At 36.9% G+C, this 12,405-nt stretch overlaps 1 protein-coding gene across 3 annotated transcripts; it reads right to left on the reverse strand.

Annotated features, from left to right (window-relative positions):
- Nucleotides 1–1,304: 1,304 nt before the first annotated feature.
- Nucleotides 1,305–12,069, reverse strand: LOC139974658 (integral membrane protein GPR180-like). 3 transcript variants are annotated; one of them, XM_071981901.1, is made up of 10 exons: nucleotides 11,766–12,069; nucleotides 10,988–11,079; nucleotides 10,480–10,682; nucleotides 9,839–9,976; nucleotides 9,343–9,543; nucleotides 7,707–7,937; nucleotides 6,238–6,389; nucleotides 4,272–4,463; nucleotides 3,166–3,243; nucleotides 1,305–1,882 (listed from the first exon to the last, which is right to left on the reverse strand). In XM_071981901.1, exons 3-10 carry the CDS (start codon nucleotides 10,670–10,672, stop codon nucleotides 1,721–1,723), a joined length of 1,347 nt encoding a protein of 448 aa, XP_071838002.1. In that variant the 5' UTR covers nucleotides 10,673–10,682; nucleotides 10,988–11,079; nucleotides 11,766–12,069; the 3' UTR covers nucleotides 1,305–1,720. The 3 variants fall into 3 exon arrangements, with proteins under 3 accessions (XP_071838002.1, XP_071838001.1, XP_071838000.1); XM_071981900.1 differs by lacking the exon at nucleotides 10,988–11,079 and having other exon boundaries at nucleotides 11,630–12,068; XM_071981899.1 differs by lacking the exon at nucleotides 10,988–11,079 and having other exon boundaries at nucleotides 11,766–12,064.
- Nucleotides 12,070–12,405: the final 336 nt, after the last annotated feature.

Genomic DNA, 12,405 nt, shown 5'->3' on the forward strand with positions numbered 1-12,405 from the left:
TGGTAAATAATATTTTGACATTTTCAAATAATAAACTTGTATGGGAGAATTGAATGAATCAATTTACATAATTGGCAAAAAGTAGAAGTAACCTATCATTCCCAATGAATATTCAACACTTCAATGATTGTCACAGCCAATTGGGAAAAGTTCCTAACGCTAATACCACTCGAAACTGTACTCTTGTATCATTCTTCAAAGCACTGATACTGACAGTATGAGCAGTTTCTAACCTTTATCTGATAGATCACAGTTGGTAGAGTGCTGGGCTAGTGACCGAGAGGTCATTGGTTTGCATTCCATTCTAGCTCTAAATTACTCTGCTATTTGTCCATTCTTTAAAGGCATTGAAGACTCGCCCCAAACCGTGTGCCGCACTCTGAAAAAGTTAACTTTCAGTTGCTTACAAGTGAAGTTTTTTCTTGTTGCTACAAAATGCAGACAGTAATGAAATGTGATACCTTGTTATCTTTATCTAGACCTGAGATTTCCATCGTTGCTATGTACACTGTGTTGTGGGTATTGACCGTAGCTGCATGTATAGACTGTACATTAGTGTCTAATTATACCGATGGTTGCAAACTGTGTGTGTATTTTCTGGGATCGATGGTGGTGTCTAACACTTCTGTTACACCTCATTCGAAACTAGGTCAGATTACAGGCATGAGACGTTTCTTTGTGCGCGAGTCTTTAACTGATAGAAATGAAATATTCTTACTGCTGATACATTCAGTATGAGTCATCTGATGTGCAACAGAACAGCAACAAATTAGTCCTAACTGGTTGAACCCCAAAATACATTTATTTGAAATACATTGGACTAGTGGATGGATGTTTCTTCAATTTTAACAAGTTTATTAAAAATAAGTTGAGATTTAATAGGCTTGCTGTAAGTACTGCCCAAGCCCTAACACACACATAATCCACATAAAATCGTCCAAACACAGGAAATTTCCGATACAGAATTCTGATTCAAGAAATCATCACCAATTGCCAAAGAAAACAACAGAAATTTAATATTATTATTATTATTAGGAATTATTGCCAAAATATTATTCTAATTATTTAATAGTAGTGCCTTTTTTATTCCAAATTGGTACATTAATTGGTCTTCTTTTCCTGCCTCACAGAATGTCAACATCTGATAGCGAAATCCTGCTCGGGTAAAATATCGCACAGACAAGTTTGCGATGAACTGCATATTTGACCCTTTGTGGAATTTGTCAATTGTCTTTTTGTCACATTAATCGTTAATTAAGAGTATTAAAGAAAGTGATCTCAGATTTTTTTTACTCACACATCCATCAGAAATAGATATTATCTTATCATCCTATGAACTCAGAAATATGTTATTGTAAGTTATTAGCTTACAACAAGGTGCGTGAAGACAGTAGCACATCAACGTATGCCTAATAGAGATAGAAAAAAGCGATTTACAAAATACTGTAAATACCTTGTCCCTATAGTGTAACCTCTTGGTCTTGCTGTGGTGAGGTAGACTAGCATAGATCAACAGCTGCTCAGTGATATCTTCTTCAGCCTAGTCTTCATGATTTTTTTCTTCAACTAAAGAATTTTTAATCTTGATCACACACTATCAGTAAGATGAGCTATTGAGCTGACTTTTATACTGCGAGTCTCCCAAAGTGAGGGCGTCCTTCAATACTGCGGGTCTCCCAAGTGAGGGCGTCCTTCATGAATGAACCTACATCCTTTGACATCATTTCTTACTTTTATTGTCAAAGTTTTTGATGTCTAGTCTGAGTGGAAGGGAGGCTGACGACAATGCTGAGATCTCCCAGTAAAGACTTCGCGATAGAAATAACCGGTACAGCATTACGACTGCTATAGATTGCGAGATGGTCACACCAAACACAACCGCCTGAAAGGAAACAAAAACAACAAAGAAACACTGAATTTTAAGAGCTAATCGTGGTATCAAAGGCACAAACGTTGAAAGGTCATTATCGTTGGCCATAACGTTTTTGAAAGATATATCCTTGCTAAAAGGGTTTCAAAAGTATTTTTAAGCATCCAAAGAAATAATTCCCAGGTTAGGGATGTTTTAGCTTTGAGTAGAGGCTGTGGAAGACTTGTTAAGTGTGAGAGGCCATCATTATTTGAGTTTTGTAACATTTTTGGTTTAAAAAATGAAGACCTTAACAGTCTCTCTGTGTAAATCATAAAACCAGGAATCGTTTGAAAAGAATAAACATTTTTATGACCATTAGTCAAAATGACAGTTTGCGTAACGGACTTGAATCCCAGCGTTTTATTGACGATAAACTGTTCAGATTGATGTCAATTAAATTACTTTCATGTCGTTTACGGGTAAGAAGTGGCATGAAGAGGCGGGTGGAATGGTGTTGGTGTCACAAATGTACGAGGGGTTCAACGAAATGTCCATTTTAAACACATTTCACAACCTGACACGTTCTTTTATTCATCTTTGTATGTGTTCCTCGAAACTCATAATGAACTCTTAATAGAAGGCGAGCAGAATGTTTATTACAATTCAGAACTGGAAAAGGCACATCAATATATTCCATGATAATCTAATAATTAGAACCAACTTCATCCCAGGAGGGCGTTGTGGTCAAGTGGTTAAGGCAGTGGACTTGTGATCTAAGGATTACAGGTTCGAGCCCTGGCCAGATCATTGCGTTGTGTCCTTTGGCAAGGCGCTTTATCTCCATTGCCTCTCTTCACCCAGGTGTATAAATGGGGACCTGCGAGGTAACTTGTAAATATAGTTGCGTGCGCCGGTTTGTGGCTGCACCCTATGGGAAGTCCCCCGGGGGACACGTGGTTGTGGTGCACTGTGGTGCCCCAGGAGAGATTGATTGAATTGTGCACACTTTGGTGTGTGGGTGTGACAAGTTACCAATGACCAGGGGTTAAGTTGTAAAGTCATGTGAGGAGGCATTAGCCTCATACAAGACTGTAAACCTTCAACTTTTTTAACTTTTAACTTTATCCCCAAAATAAGGCAGTCGTGGCTTTACTTTATGAGGAAAGAAAAAATTCCTCAACTTTGCAAAATTCATAAAAGCTAAATAGCAATTCAAAGCATGAGTGAGATAATGTTCTCTTTGCATGTTGTGCTTAGTAGTAAACTATTTACTAATTAGTTCTTTGGATTTAATTTAAAATTATTGCACTCACCATTTTTTGTCTGGCTTCATTCAAAAATGTTGATACTAGAAGTATGACTGGATATGCAAGGAACCAAAGGAAACAGTACTGTGGAAGAAACGAAGAAACAGAACTCAATTGTCTGAGGTACGGTGTCAAAAGTACGTTGCTAGGAAGGGGGGTTTGGGGGGGCTGCATAGGATATAATCTATTGTGTCCCTCGTTTCACACAATAGTAAGTAAATGTCCATGGGTATATTCCCCTATTGTCAGGGTTGGTGATTTTTAATTTTTTTTTAACAATAACAAACAATTTTTATTTGTTTTCCGATTTTCAAAGTGCGTGTATTCAGTCCAACAAAAAGTGGTTAACTTGAGAATCGAATATTAGATAGTTTTGAGGTTACTGAATAATATAAATTGTCTTTGATTCCTGCCTTCCTTATTCCTTTAAAGATCACTTGATTTAAATTGCCATTTAAATCAGTGATTTAAATTACTGTGATTTTAATCAGCCAACCCTACTGCAATTGTTTAATATTGCTTTATCCTAGCTGTACAGGATATTGAAAGCACTGTGCAGCAGTTCCTTTCTTGACACAGTGCTTGACATATCCCCTCAGCATATAACGCTGAATATGAGGACCCTGTCAGCATACAGTGTTCTGTAAAAGGAGTTGCCTTTACAGGGGCCTTGCGAGGAATTTGCCAAGGGAGGGGCGAAGCCTGTAGGCAAACTATCTAAGCGTAGCGCCACCATGGGTTGGCGCAAAGCGTACAAGAAACATTTGGCCGAAAATGCCTCCCAGATTGCTGGAAATGGCACTTCCCAGGACCATGGGCTGGCGCGAAGCGTACAAGAAAAGTTAGGGCGAAAATGCCTCCCACATTGCTGGAAATGACACTTCCCAGGCCTTGTAAGTTGCATCTAAGCATTTTCAATTTTGAAATTACTAGCGATATTATAAAAAAAATTAAAAAATATGCTCAAGGGGGGGCGGTTGCCCCCTTTCCCCCCCTCCCTTGGCTACGCACCTGTGCCTTAAAAGAAGTCTCCAATATGAACAGTGTAAATTTCGTGTGCATGTTCACAAACGGCATTTACACTCATAGATGCTCGCTTGTAGAAGACTTACCGTTGCAAAACCTTTGTAAAATAATTTTCTCACTACACTTCTTTCTTTGGATACAACTTGGTAGAGGTAGTTGGCGAAGAGGACCGCTAGAACAGTCCGAAGAAGTAAAGCTAGAATACCCAGAATGCTTTGGTGGTCATGGTACATGCTATGACTGGATGAAAACAACTGCTCCAAAATGATGCAAATGCACTGACAAAATGGAAAAGGAAAAAGTTTGTTATAGTTTGCAATATTGAAAATGAGCTCTATTTTTTTGTTTGCAAGTTAATACCTCCCAACAAGAAAATACGCTCATTGATGGGGCTCATTAAATTATATTTTCAGTATTTCTGAGTAAGAATCTTGTATATTTTGTACATACATATTTAAACCGATAAATATTTGATGGCATTCATACAAGTCTGTGTGATATCTTTACATCTGGAAACTACTAGAGGTACAGTGGCTAAAAAATAAATATTGAAGATGTTAACTTGTACATCCCAGATCTTGATATTAATATCATACAATTAAACAAGTTCCACCAATTTCACCCGAACAATAGGACCTGGTCATACTGTTTGGTATATAATATAACTATATATAATAACAGTAATAATCAGCAGTTATTTTTACGACGCTTAAACAACCACAAATGTGGGAGAAACCTGCAAGGGCTAATGGATTACAACATACAGGTCGGGTGGCTTCCAATTCAACATTTAAACTCAAATTTGCAATCTTTTCAATTTTAGAAAGTCATTTCAGATGGGAAAACCATAGATTGTTCTTGGATGAAAAACCAACCTCACTATGACCCGGCCGGGTATCGAACCCAGAACCTCCCGATTGCTAAGCCTCATAGCTTCAAATGCCACAGCCTTTATCCACTCAGCAACAGCACCGGTATATAAACGATACTACTGTATAACTATGTTACTGTACAACTACAGTATATACCTATACAACTATTTAACTATATCACCAAATAACCATATGTAACTATATAACTATGTAACTATATAACTGCAGTATATTACTATACATCTATGTAACAATATAACTATGTAGTTATATATCTATTTAGCCAAACAACCATGTAAATATGTAGCTATATTACTATATGACCAAATACCCATATAACTATGTAGCAATATAACAATGTATCTACATCACTATATGACTATGTAGTTACATAGCTATATATCTATATAGCTATATGACCAAATAACCATATAACTATATGTTGCTATGTAACTATATATCTTTATTACTATATAACCAAATAACCATATAACTATGTAGCAATATAACAATGTATCTACATCACTATATGACTATGTAGTTACATAGCTATATATGTATATAGCTATATGACCGAATAACCATATAACTATATGTTGCTATGTAACTATATATCTTTATTACTATATAACCAAATAACCATATAACTATGTAGTTATATATGTATATAACTATGTAGCTATATCACTATATGACCAAATAACCATACAACTATGTAGCTATATAACTATGTACCTATATCATTATATCACCAAAACTATGTAACTATATAATTCATGTTGATCTTTGCACTTCTTCAACAATTCAGCTATATGACCAAATAACCATATTACTATTTAACTATATACCCACACTATATGGCCGAATAACCATATAACTATGTTGCTATGTAGCTATATATCTTTATTACTATATAACCAAATAACCATATAACTATGTAGTTATATATGTATATAACTATGTAGCTATATCACTATATGACCAAATAACCATACAACTATGTAGCTATATAACTATGTGCCTATATCATTATATCACCAAAACTATGTAACTATATAACTATATAATTCATGTTGATCTTTGCACTGCTTCAACAATTCAGAATATTATAAAATGGCTCATGAAACAATCTCCCTTCCTTACCCTCTGTATGGATGAATTGTACCACTACTACACTTACTTGTACAGCGGCTAGAGAACCGACTATTTTGGCGTGAGGAGATTTCTTCCAAATCTTTGAATTGACCTCTGTTTTGGAAGTACTCAACGTCCAACCGAGAGCAAGACTGAGCATCATGTATAACATACCAAACTGAGCGCAGATTTCCAAAACTGTGTTTAGAAAATAAAAGAAAAATATCAAGAAATTGAATAAAACGACACTACAAGTGATACATGAACAATTGTGGTGTTCTTGTTATTCAGGCATTGTGTCTAAAAGCAAACCTGCAGCAGCTGCAGGGTCCTTTGCAGCTAGGATGAAGCAACATCAAACAATAGGGAATTATCCTGGTGGACCTGCATTGCCTATTGTGTTAAAGGCATTTGAAGACTCGCCCCAAACCGTGCTCTGAAAAAGTTAACTTTCTGTTGCTTGCAAGTAAAGTTTTCTTCTTGTCGCTACAAAATGCAGACAGTAATGAAACGTGATACCTTGTTATCTTTTATCTACACCTGAGATGTCCATCGCTGCTATGTACACTATGCTGTGGGTATTGACAGTAGCGGTATGTATTGACTGTACACTAGTGTCTAATTACCGACGGTAGCAAGCTGTGTGTGTATTTTCTGGGATCGATGGTGGTGTCTAACACTTCTGTTACACCTCAATCAAAACTAGGTCAGATTACCGGCATGAGACGTTTCTTTGTGCGCAAGTCTTCACATCCTTTAAACTGTACATTATTGTAGGTTAGTCCTATGCAGCCTGGCTGCATGATGCTGCAGCCCCCTCGCCTCTCTAATTTTGACATAGTGCCTTATGCATTCTGCCTTTTTAGATACTTTTAGTGTGCATTGTGGTAACACTATTCTGAGTGAAAACAAAAATTTTAACCCATCTTTCTTCTCTAGAAATCCTTGTAGCATACATTTGGTCAAAACAAAAGGTTTGCATTTCCATTATTCCAATGTTCCATAATTGTATTGTGAAGGCATTTACCTATGAACAATGAATATTTACGAGGTCAAATATTTACCTAAAAGTTTAACAAAAGTGTTGTCAAACAGTCTGTGCTGACACAATGGGTTTCCAACTGTTTCCACACTTGAAAATCTTTCTACCTAGTGATAAACAATTCAACAACTAAATGATTTTTTTTTTGGCCTGACATTTCCATCCTTGCTGGATCTTTTGCAGAGTCTGAAGATCCTGCTAGGATGGACACATCAGGCACACTTACTTTTACACATTCTCTTAAGCAGGCTCTTTAGTGGATAAGTAGTTTGCTAACAGTTTTATAAATATTTTATATTAATTTAAAAGTATTAAAACATTGTTTAAATATTTGTACTGAAAGCTGATACAAAATTATTGAATAAAGAATAAAGGAATTATTTGTAGTCTTCATAAATTTAAACAAACTGTTCAATATGACAAAACGTTTATATCCATAGCGTATATCCATAGCAGATTTCATTCTATCTTACCCTCTGATAAATTTTCAGCGAGTGATGATCCTTCTCCATCTCTTGCGAACCGGTAAAGATGGATGCACATACAGAGGGCAGCAGACGCCTGGAGGCAAAGGACTTTAGTAAGCATACTGAGGACGTCATGCATCGGTCCCTGTTTCTGCAAAGTCTCCCAAAGGCTAGGTGCGCACATACAACCGATCACGAAATAAAGAAAGGCGAGTAGTTCGTAGAAACCCAGGAGACCTGATACGAAAAGGAAACAAGTTGCATTTTTGTCGCAATTTGTCACAAAAATTACGGGGCATATCTGATGAAAACTTGGCATATCCATGGGCAACAGAACACACTTTCCTCAGCATGTATATATCTAATACACAAACAAGAACATAACTGAAGAGTAACAATTTTTCCAAAGGATTTAACTCAACTCTTTTGATATTTATGAAACAAGGTCACCTACGGTATGATTTATAAGTCCAAATGTGGCTGCATGGTAAAAGATATCTAACATCCGGCCTAGAATCTCAACATTTGAGCCACTTGACAGAAAATGCCAATGCTTATAAAATCTACTGGCTACAAAGGACTTAACAGAGTTTTCAGAGCACTCCAATAATAGGTAGTCATCCAGAGTTTACTGTCGGTTAGGATCAGAAATCCTGCCGATTCTGTGACAGACGATTGTAAACCGACTTAAGATGTATATTACGTTATTACGTTATTATTGTCTACTGGCAGAAAATTGCCTGCTCGAAAAACGCCAAAACCACTGGATTTTTGACAGTAAATAGCCACATTTTGATGCCTGTTTACGTCTTTAAAGGAATCTTTAGTGGCAGTCTATTGGGTATATCAAGTAAAAACTCCATAATATTTTCATCGCCACAGTACTTGTTTGAGGATTTTTCATCCTATGATTCAGGAGAAGTGAATTTTTGAACCTCGCGCCAACTGAATCTAATATATGTTGAACAGTGGAGAAAGATGAGCCACTGTGACGTCATCACGGCACTTCTTTTCAGGGGCTGCAGGGACCAAGTCATTAGCAAGCTACAATGTAGCGAGGAAAGGTAAACTTTCTGAAAGTTGCAAGTTAGCAATCTTTTGGAGAGTTAAAACGTTCCAGAATTCCCTAACTAGTTATTGTTGTTCAGATCTTTGTTATTTGAGAGATTTTTTTAATCACAGCCATATGTGAAGTCACATTCCTGTGTATGGTATCAAGGCCAAGCTTACAGTGAGATATTTTGTATTCACAGCCTACTCAAAGTCTGTACACATTCCTGTGTATGGTATCCAGGCCAAGCTTAGAGTGATATCTTTTGTATTCACTAGCCATACACAAAGTCTGTACATATTCCTGTGAGTGTATCAAGGCCAAGCTTTATAAAGTGAGATCTGGCCGAGTCTGGCCAATGTGATGCACTGACGTCACATCTCGACGTAAGTCAGTGCTAGATTCAAATTTCTTGGCAGGACGGGCCAACATTTCAAGCACTCTATCACAGAAACTAAAATTCATCACAGGGCAAGGCTTAGGGCGATACAAAGACAAAATATGATATGACCAGAAGGACTGGATCCCATTTTTCACTTTAAAGAAAATACATTAACACTCTTATGGCTTTCCCTTGTCACTGCAACTAACCTGTATCTTCACAGCTAAATTGATTAGAAGGCACCCCATGTGAGTCAGTGTTGAAGATTTGTACATGGTAAGCTAGATAAACTGGCTGCATCGTGGAAGCGTCTAAATTGCACACGTCTGCGGGGGCATACATGGCAACCCAGGTGCCTTGCTCTTCAAAATGAAGCATGGAGAAATTGCCTTCCTTCTCAAAAAGATCAACTGTGACAAGATATTGAAGGAAACAATGAATTGAGACATCATAGAAACTTTGTAAGCCCCAATATGGAGTTAGGGAAATCGTTTATCCGGTATCGTTTGGCAAAATGCTATGTAAAATGAACTATTTGTTTCTGCTTCTCCTACATGCCTATGTGGCTGGCAACCCTAGCACTGTAAACTCACTGCCTTTCCAGGCCGATATTTCAATTATTATAACGGGGGCATCAGTATGGTTGCCTCCAGTCTGACCAATGATAATCATGTTAAGATATGAATTTTACAAGAAGATTCAAACCTCTGTGTTGGGCCAGCCTTATCTTCTCTCCGCAATCTTCTGAAGAGCGAACTTGTTGCCAAACATTCTCTGGGTAAAGGTACACCTGGCCGGGAGCTGAGGTTGTGTTTAACTGGTAAAATAGCCTCCCAGTTCCAACTTTGGAAAAGTGAAAGAAAAATATGAACCATTTTACCATTACATTAAATATGATCTTTTCCAGCACCAAATAACTGTATTGAAATTTTAGTTGTATTTTTATTAAGCATATCATATTAGATTTTAATACCATCAAATATGTAACGTGTAGGCTTTCCTGTAAGCTTTGAAACGTCGTTCACGCCCAGGGGAATATGCCACTAAGTCCTCATGCCATGTCCATGTTCATCAATATGTCTTCCTGGTTACAGATATCTTTGATTTTTTTAGATATATTTTTCAAGTCCTGTAGTCCTCCAAGGAAAGTGGTTAACTTAATTATTTAAATCGTTTATTATTATTATATGTGGCTGTCCATGGATTAGTCCTAATCGTAATCCACATGAAATGTCAGACATATGGCAGCTCAAATAAACGATGCCATGGTTACCAAACTGTCATCATTTAGCAGCTTTAAATATTAGTACACAGAAAATTGTATTTAAGAATTCTGGAAATTTTACCTGTGAAACAGAAATTGGTAATTAAGTGGCCAAAAGACTTGGCTGCAGTTACTGTATTAATATTGCCCCTGGCAGACTTTGCCTCTGTTCCTTCTTGGAAGAACTGCAGACCCACGATTAAGGCGATGAAGACTTTGCACAATATTGACAAGTGGATTTTTTGAGAAACCAGAAGCTTTCCATGATATGACATGATTGCACCTCTGTGTTAAAGAAGAAAACAAATTTAATTCTTTTATCAGATGTCAAAGCCAAATATAGTGTTATCATACATAATTCAATGAAAGTGTCCTCTCTATAATATCCTGATTACATGATTGTCTGAGGGAGGTGTGAAAGTTTAAAAGAAATGTTTCAAATATGTAGGTACAGGTAGTTTTGACTAGGATATAAAGAAAGGGTAAATTGTCAATAGTAACAGTAATGTTAACCATTGTCCTTATTAAGCATATTGCTTTGAAGTTCAAAGCATAAAAGCTTGCTATAGCCTAGGTACTGTACCACTTACAAGAATTGTTTCCATACAAAGGCAATGGGCCAAAACAACTTGACTTCCGTTCTTCAGATAAGATACAGTAGGCCTACTGCACACCTTGCCTTCTGGGATGATAAAATAAAGGCAAAGCGATTCCAATTATTTTCCTCTGAGATATGCAACATCATTATAAATCACACTGCAGAAGCCCACAATAGCTTATCTTCACTTCAGTTAAGCCTAGTATAGCCTAGGCCTACACCTTGTTTAAAATTAAGGATAATCTAGGCCTAACATTACTGTTAATAGTCTATAGTAACTAGAGTGAGGTCTTATTGTGGCAAGAAACACTGAAAATGGTAACTTAGACTGCAGATTCCAGTGACGGATTTAAGTTCTCACATTTTACTCAGCTCTTCACACTGATTGGTGAATACGTACGTACTGTATCTCTATAACAATTAACATAGCCTACAGTACAATACAGCTTTGAATAATAACACAGCATTACTGCTGTCGGCCTAGCCTACCCCTGTAGTATGGTTAGGCCTTTCAGTAACCCTGTCAATGCCACAGGCGCTCCCGTTGGCCATACAGTAATTAAAATATTTAAACGTATTAAATATTGTAGGCTAATTTAATTAAATACTAGGCTAAGTTTATTAACTGACATACTGTGTGACAAACGTTGTGAATGTGACTCGTGCAACAGTCAACGAAGCAGTTGAGTCAAATTGGCAAGGATCCTTTCATGTTTTTATAAAGAACGAACACCGACGAATGTTTTCTCTTTTTGAACATTAATATTTACCAAGGGACTGTTTTGCATGTACTTATTTGTTCCACTTTTATCTTCAATAGAGATAAAACAGTTGAAATTACACGGAGAACTCGTTTTCGCGCAATAAGACCCTTCACGATAGCAAACAGCTGATGACGGTGCCACATGCACTTCCGGTGAAGGCGATGAACAAACAGTAGTAGTATGTTTTGACCATTTTAGCCGATTACTAGCTAAACGTTTGCGTCTGTTCGTGTGGTATGATTGCATTCCTGTTTTCAGTTCCAGAGGTTCTCACAGCTTCATGTTTATCGCTGCCCGTCTGCGATCAAATTGAGTTCAGTTCCCAGCGGGTGAGGGCAAACAGCAAATCTACATATACCCAAATCTGTGCATATCTAATATAACATATATTAATACATATATTAATACATATATGATAATACATATATTAATACAGACACATTTTATGGCAAGGCATGCTGGTGAAAAAAAATTAAGATCATATAACACCATGATTGGAGCAACCTGGGGGAGAGGGGGTGGAGGATGTGACCAGGGGTTTGGAGGTTTAATGGTTATAAGACTTATATTGGAATCAAATTTTGAAATTCCATTTTTTGTCCAGTTCTTTTTTCCACTTTGTATGTTTTATTTGTTAATTCCCCCT

Source organism: Apostichopus japonicus, chromosome 10, assembly GCF_037975245.1.
Source record: "Apostichopus japonicus isolate 1M-3 chromosome 10, ASM3797524v1, whole genome shotgun sequence".
NCBI classification, from domain to species: Eukaryota; Metazoa; Echinodermata; class Holothuroidea; order Aspidochirotida; family Stichopodidae; genus Apostichopus; species Apostichopus japonicus.

Coding starts and splice junctions, on each gene's coding strand:
- LOC139974658 (XM_071981901.1), bottom strand. CDS start 10,672: ATGTCATATCATGGAAAGCTTCTGGTTTCTCAAAAAATCCACTTGTCA. Junction 4,464..6,237: donor GTTCTCTAGCCGCTGTACAA/GTAAGTGTAGTA, acceptor CCATTTTGTCAG/TGCATTTGCATCATTTTGGA. Junction 1,883..3,165: donor ATGAAGCCAGACAAAAAATG/GTGAGTGCAATA, acceptor GTTTCCTTTCAG/GCGGTTGTGTTTGGTGTGAC.